Source organism: Lampetra fluviatilis, unplaced genomic scaffold (genome assembly GCF_964198595.1).
Source record: "Lampetra fluviatilis unplaced genomic scaffold, kcLamFluv1.1 SCAFFOLD_877, whole genome shotgun sequence".
Classification (NCBI taxonomy): domain Eukaryota; kingdom Metazoa; phylum Chordata; class Hyperoartia; order Petromyzontiformes; family Petromyzontidae; genus Lampetra; species Lampetra fluviatilis.
Genome location: NW_027620685.1, coordinates 15,097 through 35,000, shown reverse-complemented (window position 1 = coordinate 35,000; position 19,904 = coordinate 15,097). Strand labels below are relative to the sequence as shown.

At 57.6% G+C, this 19,904-nt stretch overlaps 1 protein-coding gene across 1 annotated transcript in view; it reads right to left on the bottom strand.

The window, feature by feature from the left end:
* LOC144954255 (otogelin-like) overlaps positions 1 to 19,904 on the bottom strand; it is a gene marked incomplete at its 3' end in the record, with an annotated part of 30,182 nt that overhangs the window by 3,423 nt on the left and 6,855 nt on the right. The window contains exons 3-9 of the mRNA XM_078884791.1: positions 18,190 to 18,425; positions 16,550 to 16,682; positions 13,689 to 13,800; positions 6,382 to 6,593; positions 5,932 to 6,150; positions 1,627 to 1,879; positions 201 to 275 (exon numbers count right to left, since the gene is read on the bottom strand). Coding sequence (XP_078740917.1) covers positions 201 to 275; positions 1,627 to 1,879; positions 5,932 to 6,150; positions 6,382 to 6,593; positions 13,689 to 13,800; positions 16,550 to 16,682; positions 18,190 to 18,425 — 1,240 coding nt within the window. The remainder of the gene's footprint in view (positions 1 to 200; positions 276 to 1,626; positions 1,880 to 5,931; positions 6,151 to 6,381; positions 6,594 to 13,688; positions 13,801 to 16,549; positions 16,683 to 18,189; positions 18,426 to 19,904) is intronic.

Genomic DNA, 19,904 nt, shown 5'->3' with positions numbered 1-19,904 from the left:
GTGAGTGGCTGAGTGTATGGCTGAGTGGCTGAGTGAGTGTGTGGCTGAGTGAGTGTGTGGGTGAGTGGCTGAGTGTATGGCTGAGTGGCTGAGTGAGTGTATTGGCTGAGTGAGTGGGTGGGTGAGTGCTGCTAACCAAGTCACCACCCTGTAACCGGTTACCACCCAGTAACCGGTTACCGCTGGCGACTGAACCATACCAGGGCCCTGTGGGCGTGGCTACGAGGTCGCCGGGCTCCAAGTCCTCGCCCAGGTGATAGCACGGACAGTCGGACCTTGAGAGACAGGGAGAGAGACGGGTGAGTGGGTGGGTGGGTGAGTGAGTGGGTGAGTGAGTGAGTGGGTGAGTGAGTGAGTGGGTGAGTGGGTGAGTGGGTGAGTGGGTGGGTGGGTGGGTGGGTGGGTGAGTGGGTGAGTGTGTGGGTGAGTGAGTGGGTGAGTGGGTGGGTGGGTGGATGGGTGAGTGGGTGAGTGAGTGGGTGGGTGGGTGAGTGGGTGAGTGGGTGGGTGGGTGAGTGGGTGGGTGGGTGAGTGGGTGAGTGGGTGGGTCGGTGAGTGGGTGGGTGAGTGAGTGAGTGGGTGAGTGGGTGAGTGGGTGGGTGAGTGAGTGGGTGGGTGAGTGGGTGGGTGGGTGAGTGGGTGGGTGAGTGAGTGGGTGGATGAGTGAGTGAGTGAGTGGGTGAGTGGGTGAGTGGGTGGGTGAGTGGGTGAGTGGGTGGGTGAGTGGGTGGGTGGGTGGGTGGGTGGGTGGGTGGGTGGGTGGGTGGGGGAGTGAGTGGGTGGGGGAGTGAGTGGGTGGGTGGGTGGGTGGGTGAGTGGGTGAGTGGGTGAGTGAGTGAGTGGGTGGGTGGGTGGGTGGGTGAGTGGGTGGGTGGGTGGATGGGTGGGTGGATGGGTGAGTGGGTGGGTGAGTGAGTGGGTGAGTGTGTGGGTGAGTGAGTGGGCGGGTGGGTGGGTGGGTGGGTGGGTGGGTGAGTGGGTGGGTGGGTGAGTGGGTGGGTGGGTGGGTGGGGGAGTGAGTGGGTGGGTGGGTGGGTGAGTGTGTGGGTGGGTGGGTGAGTGGGTGGGTGGGTGAGTGGGTGGGTGGGTGGGTGGGTGAGTGGGTGAGTGGGTGGGTGGGTGGGTGGGTGAGTGGGTGGGTGGGTGGGTGGGTGGGTGGGTGGGTGAGTGGGTGGGTGGGTGGGTGGGTGGGTGAGTGGGTGGGTGTGTGGGTGGGTGAGTGGGTGGGTGAGTGGGTGAGTGGTTGGGTGAGTAGGTGGGTGAGTGGGTGTGTGAGTGGGTGAGTGGTTGGGTGAGTGGGTGGGTGGGTGAGTGGGTGGGTGAGTGGGTGGGTGGGTGAGTGGGTGGGTTAGTGGGTGGGTGAGTGGGTGGGTGAGTGGGTGGGTGGGTGAGTGGGTGGGTGAGTGAGTGGTTGGGTGAGTGGGTGGGTGGGTGAGTGGGTGAGTGAGTGGGTGGCTGAGTGGGTGGCTGAGTGAGTGAGTGAGTGTGTGGGTGAGTGAGTGGGTGAGTGAGTGAGTGGGTGAGTGAGTGGGTGAGTGAGTGGGTGAGTGTGTGGGTGAGTGTGTGGGTGAGTGAGTGAGTGGATGAGTGAGTGGCTGAGTGAGTGAGTGGGTGAGTGACGCTCACCTATTGACGCACACCTGCCTTGCCTCGTGCAGGAAAGTGCCCTGGGGGCAGACGCAGCCCTCGGCGCACGGCAGGGTGGAGGGGTCACAGGCCCAGGAGGTGGACGAGGGGGTGGACGACGAGGTGGACGAGGAGGTGGACGAGGTGGAGGACGAGGAGGAGGAGGAGGTGGAGGCTGACGTAAGTCCACGGCACGAGGAGAGGCAGGGGGAGGCACAGACGCGGTAGTGCATCCCGCCTGGGCAGTGCATGGCTGTCGGGGTGGGTGGCGGGAGTGGTGGTGACAGGCTAGGTGCACCTCCATGCTTTGTTGTGGTGGTTGTGGTGGTTGTGGTGGTTGTTGTGGTTGTTGTGGTGGTTGCGGTTGTAACTCATCATCGTCAGCAGCATCAACGGTGATATCAGTAGCATCACCACCATCGCCACCACCATCATCACCATCGCCACCACCATCATCATCACCACCATCACCACCATCACCATCACCACCATCACCATCACCACCATCACCACCATCACCACCATCACCACCATCACCACCATTACCATCATCACTATCACCACCATCACCACCACCACCACCACCATCACCACCATTACCATCATCACCATCACCACCACCATCACCACCACCATCACCACCATCACCACCACCACCATCACCACCATCATCACCATCACCACCATCATCACCACCATCACCACCACCATCACCACCACCATCACCACCATCACCATCATCACCACCATCATCACCATCACCACCATCACCATCATCATCACCACCATCACCACCATCACCACCATCACCACCACCACCATCACCATCACCACCATCACCACCATCACCACCATCATCACCATCATCACCACCATCACCACCACCATCACCACCACCATCACCACCACTACCATCACCACCACCATCACCACCATCACCATCATCATCACCACCATCACCACCATCACCATCATCATCACCACCATCACCATCATCATCACCACCATCACCACCATCACAGCCACCATCGGATTTCTCCTCCAGGATAAATCAAGATTCTTATTCTGATGATTCTTTAACGTGGAGTGTGTAGATGCATGAGGAGGTCACGGGACAGACCCAGCAGGTGCCATGGGTTGACTGCTGTGCCAGGCTAGGTGCATGAGGAGGTCACGGGACAGACCCAGCAGGTGCCATGGGTTGACTGCTGTGCCAGGCTAGGTGCATGAGGAGGTCACAGGACAGACCCTGCAGGTGCCATGGGTTGACTGCTGTGCCAGGCTAGGTGCAGGAGGAGGAGGTCACGGGACAGACCCAGCAGGTGCCATGGGTTGACTGCTGTGCCAGGCTAGGTGCAGGAGGAGGAGGTCACGGGACAGACCCTGCAGGTGCCATGGGTTGACTGCTGTGCCAGGCTAGGTGCATGAGGAGGTCACGGGACAGACCCTGCAGGTGCCATGGGTTGACTGCTGTGCCAGGCTAGGTGCAGGAGGAGGTCACGGGACAGACCCAGCAGGTGCCATGGGTTGACTGCTGTGCCAGGCTAGGTGCATGAGGAGGTCACGGGACAGACCCAGCAGGTGCCGTGGGTTGACTGCTGTGCCAGGCTAGGTGCAGGAGGAGGTCACGGGACAGACCCTGCAGGTGCCATGGTTTGACTGCTGTGCCAGGCTAGGTGCATGAGGTCACGGAACAGAAGCACTTTCTCTCACGCTCTCTCTCTCTCTCACTGTCTCCGATTGTAATCTATCCTCCTTTCATACATTATCATCACTCGCCCCCTCCCTCCCTCCCTCCCCCCCCTCCCTGCATCTCCTTTCATCTCCTTTCATCTCCTTTCATCTCCTGTCACCTCCTCCCACTCTCCCCACCCCCCCCCCCTCTCTTCTCACCCCACCACCCTCTCCACGGCTCCGCTACTTATTTCACCATTCACTCTCTCTCCTACCTCTCTCTCCCCTGTCTGTCTCTGTCCTACCTCTCCCCTACCTCTCCCCTACCTCTCTCTCCTACACATCTCTCCCCTGTCTCTCCCCTGTCTCTCCCCTCTCTCTCCCCTACCTCTCTCTCCTACACATCTCTCCCCTGTCTCTCCCCTGTCTCTCCCCTCTCTCTCCCCTACCTCTCTCTCCTACACATCTCTCCCCTGTCTGTCTCTCACCTACCTCTCCCCTGTCTCTCTCCTACCTCTCCCCTACCTCTCTCTCCTACCTCTCCCCTACCTCTCCCCTACCTCTCTCTCCTACACATCTCTCCCCTGTCTCTCCCCTGTCTCTCCCCTCTCTCTCCCCTACCTCTCTCTCCTACACATCTCTCCCCTGTCTCTCCCCTGTCTCTCCCCTCTCTCTCCCCTACCTCTCTCTCCTACACATCTCTCCCCTGTCTGTCTCTCACCTACCTCTCCCCTGTCTCTCTCCTACCTCTCCCCTACCTCTCTCTCCTACCTCTCCCCTACCTCTCCCCTACCTCTCCCCTACCTCTCTCTCCTACACATCTCTCCCCTGTCTCTCCCCTGTCTCTCCCCTCTCTCTCCCCTACCTCTCTCTCCTACACATCTCTCCCCTGTCTCTCCCCTGTCTCTCCCCTCTCTCTCCCCTACCTCTCTCTCCTACACATCTCTCCCCTGTCTGTCTCTCTCCTACCTCTCCCCTACCTCTCTCTCCTACCTCTCCCCTACCTCTCTCTCCTACCTCTCCCCTACCTCTCCCCTACCTCTCCCCTACCTCTCTCTCCTACACATCTCTCCCCTGTCTCTCCCCTGTCTCTCCCCTCTCTCTCCCCTACCTCTCTCTCCTACACATCTCTCCCCTGTCTCTCCCCTGTCTCTCCCCTCTCTCTCCCCTACCTCTCTCTCCTACACATCTCTCCCCTGTCTGTCTCTCTCCTACCTCTCCCCTACCTCTCTCTCCTACCTCTCCCCTACCTCTCTCTCCTACCTCTCCCCTACCTCTCCCCTACCTCTCCCCTACCTCTCCCCTACCTCTCTCTCCTACACATCTCTCCCCTGTCTCTCTCCTACCTCTCCCCTGTCTCTCTCCTACCTCTCCCCTACCTCTCTCTCCTACACATCTATCCCCTGTCTCTCTCCCTTATCTCTCCCCTACCTCTCTCTCCCCTACCTCTCTCCTGCCTACCTTGCTCATTCCTCTCGCCTACCTCTCTCTAATTGAACTCTCCTCTCTCACTGCACTCCTTGACGTGGACCCTGAGGACGAATACACCCGAGACCCTGCGCTAGGCCCATGAGCCTGTGGTAGGCCCAAGAGCCTGCGCTAGGCCCATGAGCCTGTGGTATGCCTGAGACCCTGCGCTAGGCCCAGGAGCCTGTGGTAGGCCCAAGAGCCTGTGGTAGGCCCAAGAGCCTGCGCTAGGCCCAAGAGCCTGTGGTAGGCCTGAGAGCCTGTGGTAGGCCCATGAGCCTGTGGTAGGCCCAAGAGCCTGCGCTAGGCCCATGAGCCTGTGGTAGGCCTGAGACCCTGCGCTAGGCCCATGAGCCTGTGGTAGGCCCAAGAGCCTGTGGTAGGCCCAAGAGCCTGTGGTAGGCCCAAGAGCCTGTGGTAGGCCTGAGACCCTGCGCTAGGCCCATGAGCCTGTGGTAGGCCCAAGAGCCTGCGCTAGGCCCAAGAGCCTGTGGTAGGCCCAAGAGCCTGTGGTAGGCCCAAGAGCCTGTGGTAGGCCCAAGAGCCTGCGCTAGGCCCATGAGCCTGTGGTAGGCCTGAGACCCTGCGCTAGGCCCATGAGCCTGTGGTAGGCCCAAGAGCCTGTGGTAGGCCCATGAGCCTGTGGTAGGCCTGAGACCCTGCGCTAGGCCCAAGAGCCTGTGGTAGGCCCAAGAGCCTGTGGTAGGCCCATGAGCCTGTGGTAGGCCTGAGACCCTGCGCTAGGCCCATGAGCCTGTGGTAGGCCCAAGAGCCTGTGGTAGGCCCAAGAGCCTGCGCTAGGCCCAAGAGCCTGTGGTAGGCCTGAGAGCCTGCGCTAGGCCCATGAGCCTGTGGTAGGCCCAAGAGCCTGCGCTTGGCCCAAGAGCCTGTGGTAGGCCCAAGAGCCTGCGCTAGGCCCAAGAGCCTGCGCTAGGCCCATGAGCCTGTGGTAGGCTGTCGCCCTGTCTCCCTGAAACTTCCTTTTCTCTCTCCCCCCCTCTCTCCCTCTCACCGCAGTCCTTGACGTGTGCCCTGAAGTCGAGCAGCAGGCCCGTGAGCCTGCGCTAGGCCCGAAAGCCTGCGCTAGGCCTGAGAACCTGCGCTAGGCCCGAGACTACTTCATTCTCCAGCTGTCCCCCACTCTCCCCTCTCTCTCTCTCTCACCGCAGTCCTTGACGTGGGCCCTGAAGTCGAGCAGCAGGCCCGTGAGCCTGCGGCAGGCCCGGGCGTAGTCGGCGATGACTCGGCAGAGGCAGGGCAGGCCGCAGCGGCAGGCGTCGCCGCGGCAACGCGAGAAGAACTCGGCGGGGTCCACGGAGGGGCGGCACGCCGAGAAGAAGGAGCCGGAGGTCAGCACGGAGCAGCGGTCAGCCGCGAACACGGCTGGTGGCGGTGGAGAGAGATTAGGGAGAGATTATGGAGAGGTGATGGAGAGGTGATGGAGAGATTAGGGAGAGATTAGGGAGAGTTAAGCGAGAGATAAGAGAGATATTAGAGAGAGATCAGGGAGAGATTAGAGAGAGATTAGGGAGAGGTGATGGAGAGGTGATGGAGAGATTAGGGAGAGATTAGGGAGAGTTAAGCGAGAGATAAGAGAGGGGTGAGTGAGCGTACCGCTGTGGTGGTTTGTGTCGCAGGGGTCAGTGGGAGCCCCCCCCCACGCCCCCCCCCCACGGCCCCCCCCACGGCCCCCCCCAGCCCCCTCCCCCCCAAGCCCCTCCCCCCTCGCCCCCCCCCCTCCCCCTCCGGGCCCCCCCCCCCCACCGCTGACCCTCCACGAGTTGGCGAAGAGTGACGCTGAAGGCTCCACCACTCCGGCTGGTGACCTGGGGGGGGGCAGGGGGGGCAGGGGGGGGCAGGGGGGGGGCAGGGGGGGCAGGGGGGGGGCAGGGGGGGCAGGGGGGGGGCAGGGGTTCACTGGACGTTCCCCGGACGTTCTTTTGATGTTCTTTTGACGTTCGTCGAACGTTCCCCGAACGTTCGTCGGAAGTTCTTCGGAAGTTCGTCGAACGTTCGCCGGACGTTCCCTGGACGTTCGTCTGACGTTCTTCTGGACGTTCGGCACCGGACGTTCGTCGGACGTTCGCTGAACGTTTGTCGGACGTTCCCCGGACGTTCTTTTGACGTTCGCCGGACGTTCTTTTGACGTTCGCCGGACGTTCGCCGGACGTTCCCTGGACGTTGGTCGGACGTTCGACTGTACTAGGGGCGACTGCACTAGGGGTGAATGTAATAGGACGACTGTAAAAGGGGCGACTGTAATAGGGGCGACTGTAATAGGGGAGGTCAAGCATCATGCCTGAGGCTAGAGACAGTGCTGGGTCCCAATAAAGTGTGAATTGACCCCAAATCCCAGTTGGGTGGATGGGTATGTGGGTGGGTGGCTGGGTAGGTGGCTGGGTGGGTGGGTGGGTAGGTGGGTGGGTGGGTAGGTGGGTGGGTAGGTGGGTAGGTGGGTGGGTAGGTGGGTGGGTGGCTGGGTGGATGGGTGGCTGTGTGGGTGGGTGGCTGGATGGGTAGGTGGGTGGGTAGGTGGGTGGGTAGGTGGCTGGGTGGGTGGGTAGGTGGGTGGGTAGGTGGGTGGGTGGATGGGTGGATGGGTATGTGGGTGGGTAGGTGGGTGGGTGGATGGGTATGTGGGTGGGTAGGTGGGTGGGTAGGTGAGTGGGTGGGTGTGTGGGTGGGTAGATGGGTGGGTGGGTTGCTGGCTGGGTGGGTGGGTAGGTGGGTGGGTGGATAGGTGGGTGGCTGGGTGAGTGGGTGAGTAGATGGGTGGCTGGGTAGGTGGGTGGGTAGATGGGTGGGTGGGTGGCTGGCTGGGTGGGTGGGTAGGTGGGTGGGTGGGTGGATAGGTGGGTGGCTGGGTGAGTGGGTGGGTAGATGGGTGGCTGGGTAGGTGGCTGGGTGGGTGGGTGAGTAGGCATGTGTGTAGGTGAGTGTGTAGGTAGGTGTGTAGGTGAGTGTGTAGGTAGGTGTGTAGGTGAGTGTGTAGGTAGGTGTGTAGGTAGGTGTGTAGGTGAGTGTGTAGGTGAGTGTGTAGGTGAGTGTGTAGGTAGGTGTGTAGGTGAGTGTGTAGGTAGGTGTGTAGGTAGGTGTGTAGGTAGGTGTGTAGGTGAGTGTGTAGGTGAGTGTGTAGGTGAGTGTGTAGGTAGGTGTGTAGGTGAGTGTGTAGGTAGGTGTGTAGGTGAGTGTGTAGGTAGGTGTGTAGGTAGGTGTGTAGGTGAGTGTGTAGGTGAGTGTGTAGGTGAGTGTGTAGGTAGGTGTGTAGGTGAGTGTGTAGGTAGGTGTGTAGGTGAGTGTGTAGGTAGGTGTGTAGGTGAGTGTGTAGGTAGGTGTGTAGGTGAGTGTGTAGGTAGGTGTGTAGGTAGGTGTGTAGGTGAGTGTGTAGGTGAGTGTGTAGGTGTGTGTGTAGGTGAGTGTGTAGGTAGGTGTGTAGGTAGGTGTGTAGGTAGGTGTGTAGGTGAGTGTGTAGGTAGGTGTGTAGGTAAGTGTGTAGGTGAGTGTGTAGGTAGGTGTGTAGGTAGGTGTGTAGGTGAGTGTGTAGGTAGGTGTGTAGGTGAGTGTGTAGGTGAGTGTGTAGGTGAGTGTGTAGGTAGGTGTGTAGGTGAGTGTGTAGGTGAGTGTGTAGGTGAGTGTGTAGGTGAGTGTGTAGGTGAGTGTGTAGGTGAGTGTGTAGGTGAGTGTGTAGGTGAGTGTGTAGGTGAGTGTGTAGGTGAGTGTGTAGGTAGGTGTGTAGGTAGGTGTGTAGGTAGGTGTGTAGGTGAGTGTGTAGGTAGGTGTGTAGGTGAGTGTGTAGGTAGGTGTGTAGGTAGGTGTGTAGGTGAGTGTGTAGGTAGGTGTGTAGGTGAGTGTGTAGGTAGGTGTGTAGGTAGGTGTGTAGGTGAGTGTGTAGGTGAGTGTGTAGGTGAGTGTGTAGGTAGGTGTGTAGGTGAGTGTGTAGGTAGGTGTGTAGGTAGGTGTGTAGGTAGGTGTGTAGGTGAGTGTGTAGGTGAGTGTGTAGGTGAGTGTGTAGGTAGGTGTGTAGGTGAGTGTGTAGGTAGGTGTGTAGGTGAGTGTGTAGGTAGGTGTGTAGGTAGGTGTGTAGGTGAGTGTGTAGGTGAGTGTGTAGGTGAGTGTGTAGGTAGGTGTGTAGGTGAGTGTGTAGGCGTGTGTGTAGGTGAGTGTGTAGGTAGGTGTGTAGGTGAGTGTGTAGGTAGGTGTGTAGGTGAGTGTGTAGGTAGGTGTGTAGGTGAGTGTGTAGGTGAGTGTGTAGGTAGGTGTGTAGGTGAGTGTGTAGGTGAGTGTGTAGGTGTGTGTGTAGGTGAGTGTGTAGGTAGGTGTGTAGGTAGGTGTGTAGGTAGGTGTGTAGGTAGGTGTGTAGGTGAGTGTGTAGGTAGGTGTGTAGGTAAGTGTGTAGGTGAGTGTGTAGGTAGGTGTGTAGGTAGGTGTGTAGGTGAGTGTGTAGGTAGGTGTGTAGGTGAGTGTGTAGGTGAGTGTGTAGGTGAGTGTGTAGGTAGGTGTGTAGGTGAGTGTGTAGGTGAGTGTGTAGGTGAGTGTGTAGGTGAGTGTGTAGGTGAGTGTGTAGGTGAGTGTGTAGGTGAGTGTGTAGGTGAGTGTGTAGGTAGGTGTGTAGGTGAGTGTGTAGGTGAGTGTGTAGGTGAGTGTGTAGGTAGGTGTGTAGGTAGGTGTGTAGGTAGGTGTGTAGGTGAGTGTGTAGGTAGGTGTGTAGGTGAGTGTGTAGCTAGGTGTGTAGGTGAGTGTGTAGGTGAGTGTGTAGGTGTGTGTGTAGGTGAGTGTGTAGGTGAGTGTGTAGGTAGGTGTGTAGGTAGGTGTGTAGGCGTGTGTGTAGGTGAGTGTGTAGGTGAGTGTGTAGGTGAGTGTGTAGGTAGGTGTGTAGGTAGGTGTGTAGGTAGGTGTGTAGGTAGGTGTGTAGGTGAGTGTGTAGGTAGGTGTGTAGGTAAGTGTGTAGGTGAGTGTGTAGGTAGGTGTGTAGGTAGGTGTGTAGGTGAGTGTGTAGGTAGGTGTGTAGGTAAGTGTGTAGGTGAGTGTGTAGGTAGGTGTGTAGGTAGGTGTGTAGGTGAGTGTGTAGGTAGGTGTGTAGGTGAGTGTGTAGGTGAGTGTGTAGGTGAGTGTGTAGGTAGGTGTGTAGGTGAGTGTGTAGGTGAGTGTGTAGGTGAGTGTGTAGGTGAGTGTGTAGGTAGGTGTGTAGGTGAGTGTGTAGGTGAGTGTGTAGGTGAGTGTGTAGGTGAGTGTGTAGGTAGGTGTGTAGGTGAGTGTGTAGGTGAGTGTGTAGGTAGGTGTGTAGGTAGGTGTGTAGGTAGGTGTGTAGGTGAGTGTGTAGGTAGGTGTGTAGGTGAGTGTGTAGGTAGGTGTGTAGGTAGGTGTGTAGGTGAGTGTGTAGGTAGGTGTGTAGGCGAGTGTGTAGGTAGGTGTGTAGGTGAGTGTGTAGGTAGGTGTGTAGGTAGGTGTGTAGGTAGGTGTGTAGGTAGGTGTGTAGGCGTGTGTGTAGGTGAGTGTGTAGGTGAGTGTGTAGGTGTGTGTGTAGGTGAGTGTGTAGGTGAGTGTGTAGGTAGGTGTGTAGGTAGGTGTGTAGGCGTGTGTGTAGGTGAGTGTGTAGGTGAGTGTGTAGGTAGGTGTGTAGGTGAGTGTGTAGGTGAGTGTGTAGGTGAGTGTGTAGGTAGGTGTGTAGGCGAGTGTGTAGGTAGGTGTGTAGGTGAGTGTGTAGGTAGGTGTGTAGGTGAGTGTGTAGGTAGGTGTGTAGGTGAGTGTGTAGGTAGGTGTGTAGGTGAGTGTGTAGGTGAGTGTGTAGGTAGGTGTGTAGGTGAGTGTGTAGGTGAGTGTGTAGGTAGGTGTGTAGGCGAGTGTGTAGGTAGGTGTGTAGGTGAGTGTGTAGGTAGGTGTGTAGGTAGGTGTGTAGGTAGGTGTGTAGGTAGGTGTGTAGGTGAGTGTGTAGGTAGGTGTGTAGGCGTGTGTGTAGGTGAGTGTGTAGGTAGGTGTGTAGGTGAGTGTGTAGGTAGGTGTGTAGGTAGGTGTGTAGGTGAGTGTGTAGGTAGGTGTGTAGGTGAGTGTGTAGGTAGGTGTGTAGGTGAGTGTGTAGGTGAGTGTGTAGGTGAGTGTGTAGGTGAGTGTGTAGGTGTGTGTGTAGGTGAGTGTGTAGGTAGGTGTGTAGGTGAGTGTGTAGGTGTGTGTGTAGGTGAGTGTGTAGGTAGGTGTGTAGGTGAGTGTGTAGGTGTGTGTGTAGGTGAGTGTGTAGGTGAGTGTGTAGGTGAGTGTGTAGGTAGGTGTGTAGGTGAGTGTGTAGGTGAGTGTGTAGGTGAGTGTGTAGGTGTGTGTGTAGGTGAGTGTGTAGGTGAGTGTGTAGGTGAGTGTGTAGCTAGGTGTGTAGGTAGGTGTGTAGGTGAGTGTGTAGGTAGGTGTGTAGGTAGGTGTGTAGGTGAGTGTGTAGGTGAGTGTGTAGGTGAGTGTGTAGGTAGGTGTGTAGGTAGGTGTGTAGGTGAGTGTGTAGGTAGGTGTGTAGGTAGGTGTGTAGGTGAGTGTGTAGCTAGGTGTGTAGGTAGGTGTGTAGGTGAGTGTGTAGGTGAGTGTGTAGGTGAGTGTGTAGGTAGGTGTGTAGGTGAGTGTGTAGGTGAGTGTGTAGCTAGGTGTGTAGGTAGGTGTGTAGGTAGGTGTGTAGATGAGTGTGTAGGTGAGTGTGTAGGTAGGTGTGTAGGTAGGTGTGTAGGTGAGTGTGTAGGTAGGTGTGTAGGTGAGTGTGTAGGTGAGTGTGTAGGTGAGTGTGTAGGTAGGTGTGTAGGTAGGTGTGTAGGTGAGTGTGTAGGTAGGTGTGTAGGTGAGTGTGTAGGTGAGTGTGTAGGCGAGTGTGTAGGTGAGTGTGTAGCTAGGTGTGTAGGTAGGTGTGTAGGTGAGTGTGTAGGTGAGTGTGTAGGTAGGTGTGTAGGTGAGTGTGTAGGTGAGTGTGTAGGTGAGTGTGTAGGTAGGTGTGTAGGCGAGTGTGTAGGTAGGTGTGTAGGTGAGTGTGTAGGCGAGTGTGTAGGTGAGTGTGTAGGTAGGTGTGTAGGCGAGTGTGTAGGTAGGTGTGTAGGTGAGTGTGTAGGTGAGTGTGTAGGTGAGTGTGTAGGTAGGTGTGTAGGTAGGTGTGTAGGCGTGTGTGTAGGTGAGTGTGTAGGTAGGTGTGTAGGTAGGTGTGTAGGCGTGTGTGTAGCTAGGTGTGTAGCTAGGTGTGTAGGTGAGTGTGTAGCTAGGTGTGTAGGTGAGTGTGTAGGTGAGTGTGTAGGTGAGTGTGTAGGTGAGTGTGTAGGTGTGTGTGTAGGTGAGTGTGTAGGTGAGTGTGTAGGTGAGTGTGTAGGTGTGTGTGTAGGTGAGTGTGTAGGTGAGTGTGTAGGTGAGTGTGTAGGTAGGTGTGTAGGTGAGTGTGTAGGTGAGTGTGTAGGTGAGTGTGTAGGTGAGTGTGTAGGTGTGTGTGTAGGTGAGTGTGTAGGTGAGTGTGTAGGTGAGTGTGTAGGTGAGTGTGTAGGTGTGTGTGTAGGTGAGTGTGTAGGTGAGTGTGTAGGTGAGTGTGTAGGTAGGTGTGTAGGTGAGTGTGTAGGTGAGTGTGTAGGTGAGTGTGTAGGTGAGTGTGTAGGTGAGTGTGTAGGTGAGTGTGTAGGTGAGTGTGTAGGTGAGTGTGTAGGTGAGTGTGTAGGTGAGTGTGTAGGTGTGTGTGTAGGTGAGTGTGTAGGTGAGTGTGTAGGTGAGTGTGTAGGTGAGTGTGTAGGTGTGTGTGTAGGTGAGTGTGTAGGTGAGTGTGTAGGTGAGTGTGTAGGTAGGTGTGTAGGCGTGTGTGTAGGCGAGTGTGTAGGTGAGTGTGTAGGTGAGTGTGTAGGTGAGTGTGTAGGTGAGTGTGTAGGTGAGTGTGTAGGTGAGTGTGTAGGTGAGTGTGTAGGTGAGTGTGTAGGTGAGTGTGTAGGTGAGTGTGTAGGTGAGTGTGTAGGTGTGTGTGTAGGTGAGTGTGTAGGTGAGTGTGTAGGTAGGTGTGTAGGTAGGTGTGTAGGCGTGTGTGTAGGTGAGTGTGTAGGTGAGTGTGTAGGTAGGTGTGTAGGTGAGTGTGTAGCTAGGTGTGTAGGTAGGTGTGTAGGTGAGTGTGTAGGTGAGTGTGTAGGTGAGTGTGTAGGTAGGTGTGTAGGTGAGTGTGTAGGTGAGTGTGTAGGTAGGTGTGTAGGCGTGTGTGTAGGTGAGTGTGTAGGCGAGTGTGTAGGTAGGTGTGTAGGTGAGTGTGTAGGTGAGTGTGTAGGTGTGTGTGTAGGTGAGTGTGTAGGTGAGTGTGTAGGTGAGTGTGTAGGTAGGTGTGTAGGTAGGTGTGTAGGCGTGTGTGTAGGTGAGTGTGTAGGTAGGTGTGTAGGTAGGTGTGTAGGTAGGTGTGTAGGTGAGTGTGTAGGTAGGTGTGTAGGTAGGTGTGTAGGTGAGTGTGTAGGTGAGTGTGTAGGTGTGAGTGTGTAGGTGTGTGTGTAGGTGAGTGTGTAGGTGAGTGTGTAGGTGTGTGTGTAGGTGAGTGTGTAGGTGAGTGTGTAGGTAGGTGTGTAGGTAGGTGTGTAGGCGTGTGTGTAGGTGAGTGTGTAGGCGAGTGTGTAGGTGAGTGTGTAGGTGTGTGTGTAGGTGAGTGTGTAGGTGAGTGTGTAGGTAGGTGTGTAGGTAGGTGTGTAGGCGTGTGTGTAGGTGAGTGTGTAGGCGAGTGTGTAGGTGAGTGTGTAGGTGAGTGTGTAGGTGTGTGTGTAGGTGAGTGTGTAGGTAGGTGTGTAGGTGTTTCTCTCACATGAAGTCGTCCAATGCGTTGCCGTTGTGCGACCCGCACAGCCCCAGGGTGGGGGGGGAGGGAGCCCCTCCCCCCGCCGCCCCCCCCCGCCCCTCCCCCCGCCGCCGCCCCCCCCGCCCCTCCCCCCGCGGGGGGTCCCAGCTGCAGATAGAGCCTGGCCCCGCCCCCCGCCCCCCCGCGCTCCATCTCCACGGTCACGTGGTGCGGGGGGGCGGAGACTCGGAGCAGCAGGAAGAGGGAGGAGGCAGCGGCCACGCGGACAGCCCCTGTCTCACCCACACAGAGACACACACAGAGAGACACAGAGACACCCATAGAGACACACACAGAGACACACAGAGAGACACATAGAGAGACACATAGAGAGACACAGAGACACCCATAGAGACACACACAGAGACACCCACAGAGAGACACAGAGACACCCATAGAGACACACACAGAGACACAGACTCATAGAGACACAGAGACACCCATAGAGACACACACAGAGACACACACAGAGAGACACAGAGACACCCATAGAGACACACACAGAGAGACACAGAGACACAGACTCATAGAGACACACACAGAGACACACACAGAGAGACACAGAGACACCCATAGAGACACACACAGAGACACAGACTCATAGAGACACACACAGAGACACACACAGAGAGACACAGAGACACCCATAGAGACACACACAGAGACACCCACAGATAGACACAGAGACACCCATAGAGACACACACAGAGACACAGACTCATAGAGACACACACAGAGACACACACAGAGAGACACAGAGACACCCATAGAGACACACACAGAGACACACACAGAGAGACACAGAGACACCCATAGAGACACACACAGAGACACACACAGAGAGACACAGAGACACCCATAGAGACACACACAGAGACACACACAGAGAGACACAGAGACACCCATAGAGACACACACAGAGACACACACAGAGAGACACAGAGACACCCATAGAGACACACACAGAGACACACACAGAGAGACACAGAGACACCCATAGAGACACACACAGAGACACACAGAGAGACACATAGAGAGACACATAGAGAGACACAGAGACACCCATAGAGACACACACAGAGACACCCACAGAGAGACACAGAGACACCCATAGAGACACACACAGAGAGACACAGAGACACCCATAGAGACACACACAGAGACACACACAGAGAGACACAGAGACACCCATAGAGACACACACAGAGACACACACAGAGAGACACAGAGACACCCATAGAGACACACACAGAGACACACACAGAGAGACACAGAGACACCCATAGAGACACACACAGAGACACACACAGAGAGACACAGAGACACCCATAGAGACACACACAGAGACACAGACTCATAGAGACACACACAGAGACACAGACTCATAGAGACACACACAGAGACACACACAGATAGACACAGAGACACCCATAGAGACACACACAGAGACACACACAGAGAGACACAGAGACACCCATAGAGACACACACAGAGACACAGACTCATAGAGACACACACAGAGACACACACAGAGAGACACAGAGACACCCATAGAGACACACACAGAGACACACACAGATAGACACAGAGACACCCATAGAGACACACACAGAGACACAGACTCATAGAGACACACAGAGACACACACAGATAGACACAGAGACACCCATAGAGACACACACAGAGACACACACAGAGAGACACAGAGACACCCATAGAGACACACACAGAGACACACACAGAGAGACACAGAGACACCCATAGAGACACACACAGAGACACAGACTCATAGAGACACACAGAGACACACACAGAGAGACACAGAGACACCCATAGAGACACACACAGAGACACAGACTCATAGAGACACACAGAGACACACACAGAGAGACACAGAGACACCCATAGAGACACACACAGAGACACAGACTCATAGAGACACACAGAGACACACACAGAGAGACACAGAGACACCCATAGAGACACACACAGAGACACAGACTCATAGAGACACATAGAGAGACACATAGAGAGATACAGAGACACATAGAGAGACACATAGACACCCACACAGTCATAGAGACCCATAGAGACCCACAGAGACACATAGACACCCATAGAGACCCATAGAGACCCACAGAGACACAGAGACCCATAGAGACCCACACAGTCATAGAGACCCACCCTCTGTGTTGTATTACCTTACATTTCGATATTTTACTAGGTTATTTAATTTTAGTGTGTCTTTCTCCTGATTTTCAGGCTTGCTTGCTGTGCCATCGTACTCGCAGCACCACGTTTTCTTTTGGACCACTCATTGATATGCTAATTTTTTCTAACCCCCCTCCCTCTCTCTGCCTCCGCCCCCCCTCTGTCTATTTAAGGCCACCACACAGAGACGATCACCCCTCTCTGTCACCTGTGTTGCTCTCGCTATGTATGTATCTTGTGATATCTGTCTGCTAATATGTCTGTCTATAGTTTTCTGGTTAGATATTATGTCGCTATTTCATTATACCTGATGATGATTGCTTGTGTTGCAATCGAAACGTCGTATTCTATTATTTAATTTAATTTATTATTTTATCTTTAGACGTGACTTAACCGAAAGAACCAAATAATAATTCCTGCAGTCACGAAAGTTCTAAAATTAAGATTAATTACCCACACAGAGACACATAGAAACCCATAGAGACCCATAGAGACCCACACAGAGACACATAGACACCCATAGAGACCTATAGAGTCATAGAGACCCACAGAGACACACAGACACCCACAGACTCACCACACTCCCCCGCCCCCTCCCCCCCTCCCCCCCGCCCCTCCCCCCGCCCCCGCCCCCCGCCCCTCCCCCCCGCCCCCGCCCCTCCCCCCCGCCCCCGCCCCTCCCCCCGCCCCTCCCCCCTCCCCCCCTCCCCCTCCCCCTCCCCCCGCCCCCGCCCCTCCCCCCGCCCCTCCCCCCGCCCCCGCCCCCCTCACCGTCGTCATAGGGGAGGGAGACGCGGGTGAGGGAGCCCACGATGACGTCACCCGCCCGCGTCACGGTCACGTGACTGCCCACTCGGTGGCCAACCATCACGGACACAGCCTGCACGCAAACCTCGCTCAGAGACTGGGGGGCGGGGGGAGGGGGAGGGGGGAGGGGTGGGGGGGGAGGGGGGAGGGGGATGGGTGGGGGGTAGGGGTGGGGGGGAGGGGGGAGGGGTGGGGGGGGAGGGGGGAGGGGTGGGGGGGCGGAGGGAGGGGGGAGGGGTGGGGGGGGAGGGGTGGGGTGGCGGGGGGTAGAGGGGGAGGGGTGGGGGGGGAGAGATGGGGGGGATGGGGGAGGAGATGGGGGGGGAAGGGGGGGGAGATGGGGGGGGGAAGGGGGGGGAGATGGGGGGGGGAAGGGGGGGGAGATGGGGGGAGAGATGGGGGGCATGAGGGAGGAGATGGGGGGGAGATAGGGGGATGGGGGGGAGAGATGGGGGGGAAGGGGGGGAAATGGGGGAAGAGATGGGGGGGTGGAATTTACATCAGCAACAACTCTAAAAGAGTTCCTCAAGATTCATACAGAACTACAGAGACCCACTGAGATCCACAGAGACACACTAAGACCCACAGAGACCCACAGAGACCCACTGACACCCACAGAGACACCCACAGAGACTCATATAGACCCACAGACACCCACAGAGACCCACAGAGACCCAGAGACTTACAGACACCCACAAAGACACCCACACCCACAGAGACACCCACAGAGACTCACAGAGACCCACAGAGACCCAGAGACTCACAGAGACCCACAGAGACACCCACAGAGACACCCACAGGGACACCCACAGAGACCCACTGACACCCACAGAGACACCCACAGAGACTCATATAGACCCACAGACACCCACAGAGACCCACAGAGACCCAGAGACTCACAGACACCCACAAACACCCACAGAGACACCCACAGAGACACCCACAGAGACCCACAGAGACCCACAGAGACACTCACAATGACCCACAGAGACCCACAATGACCCACAGAGACCCACAGAGACTCACTGAAACCCACAAAGACCCACAGAGACACCCACAGAGACCCAGAGACCCACTGACACCCACAGAGACCCACTGACACCCACAGAGACACCCACAGAGACTCACAGAGACCCACAGAGACTCACAAAGACCCACAGAGACTCACAGAGACCCACAGAGACTCACAAAGACCCACAGAGACTCACAGAGACTCACAGACACCCACCGAGTCCTAGAGACTCACTGAAACCCACAAAGACCCACAGAGACACCCACAGAGACCCAGAGACCCACTGACACCCACAGAGACCCACTGACACCCACAGAGACACCCACAGAGACTCACAGAGACCCACAGAGACTCACAAAGACCCACAGAGACTCACAGAGACCCACAGAGACTCACAAAGACCCACAGAGACTCACAAAGACCCACAGAGACTCACAAAGACCCACAGAGACTCACAGAGACCCACAGAGACTCACAGACACCCACCGAGTCCTAGAAACTCACAGAGACCCACACAGACCCACAGAGTCCCACAGACACCTACAGAGTCCTAGACACCCACAGACACCCACAGAGACCCACAGGAGCTCACCACTGAGCATGGTGCTGTGTGCAGGGTGATGACGACGCTGGGCAGTGGTGGTGACGACGATGACGAGGACGAGGTGGTGGTGGACGAGGAGGTGGACGAGGAGGTGGACGAGGAGGTGGAGGTGGAGCGGCCCGCCCCGTGAGTCTTCACGAGGACGTAGTCTCCCGGCGGGGACAGCGTGAAGACAGAGCCGTCAAAGGTGGTCACGTGGGTGTCTCCTATCACAGAGCACTCGGCTAGGCGGGGAGACACGGTGAGACAGGGTGAGACACGGGGAGACAGGGGGAAGACACGGGGGGGGGGGGGAGACAGGGTGAGACACGGGGAGACAGGGTGAGACACGGGGAGACAGGGGGGAGACACGGGGGGGGGGGAGACAGGGTGAGACACGGGGAGACAGGGGGGAGACACGGGGGGGGGGGGGAGACAGGGTGAGACACGGGGAGACAGGGGGAAGACACGGGGAGACAGGGGGGAGACACGGGGGGGGGAGACAGGGTGAGACACGGGGAGACAGGGGGAAGACACGGGGGGGGGGGGGAGACAGGGTGAGACACGGGGAGACAGGGTGAGACACGGGGAGACAGGGGGAAGACACGGGGGGGGGGGGAGACAGGGTGAGACACGGGGAGACAGGGTGAGACACGGGGAGACAGGGGGGAGACACGGGGGGGGGGGGGGGAGACAGGGTGAGACACGGGGAGACAGGGTGAGACACGGGGAGACAGGGGGGAGACAGGGGGGAGACACGGGGGGGGGGGGGGAGACAGGGTGAGACACGGGGAGACAGGGTGAGACACGGGGAGACAGGGGGGAGACACGGGGGGGGGGAGACAGGGTGAGACACGGGGAGACAGGGGGAAGACACGGGGGGGGGGGGAGACAGGGTGAGACACGGGGAGACAGGGGGGAGACACGGGGGGGGGAGACAGGGTGAGACACGGGGAGGAGACAGGGTGAGACACGGGGAGACAGGGTGAGACACGGGGAGACAGGGGGGAGACACGGGGGGGGGGGAGACAGGGTGAGACACGGGGAGACAGGGGGGAGACACGGGGGGGGGGAGACAGGGTGAGACACGGGGAGACAGGGGGAAGACACGGGGGGGGGGAGACAGGGTGAGACACGGGGAGACAGGGTGAGACACGGGGAGACAGGGGGGAGACACGGGGGTGGGGGAGACAGGGTGAGACACGGGGAGACAGGGGGGAGACACGGGGGGGGGGGAGACAGGGTGAGACACGGGGAGACAGGGTGAGACACGGGGAGACAGGGGGGAGACACGGGGGGGGGGAGACAGGGTGAGACACGGGGAGACAGGGGGAAGACACGGGGGGGGGGGGAGACAGGGTGAGACACGGGGAGACAGGGTGAGACACGGGGAGACAGGGGGGAGACACGGGGGTGGGGGAGACAGGGTGAGACACGGGGAGACAGGGGGAAGACACGGGGGGGGGGGGAGACAGGGTGAGACACGGGGAGACAGGGTGAGACACGGGGAGACAGGGGGGAGACACGGGGGGGGGGGGAGACAGGGTGAGACACGGGGAGACAGGGTGAGACACGGGGAGACAGGGGGGAGACAGGGGGGAGACACGGGGGGGGGGGGGAGACAGGGTGAGACACGGGGAGACAGGGTGAGACACGGGGAGACAGGGGGGAGACACGGGGGGGGGGGGGGAGACAGGGTGAGACACGGGGAGACAGGGGGAAGA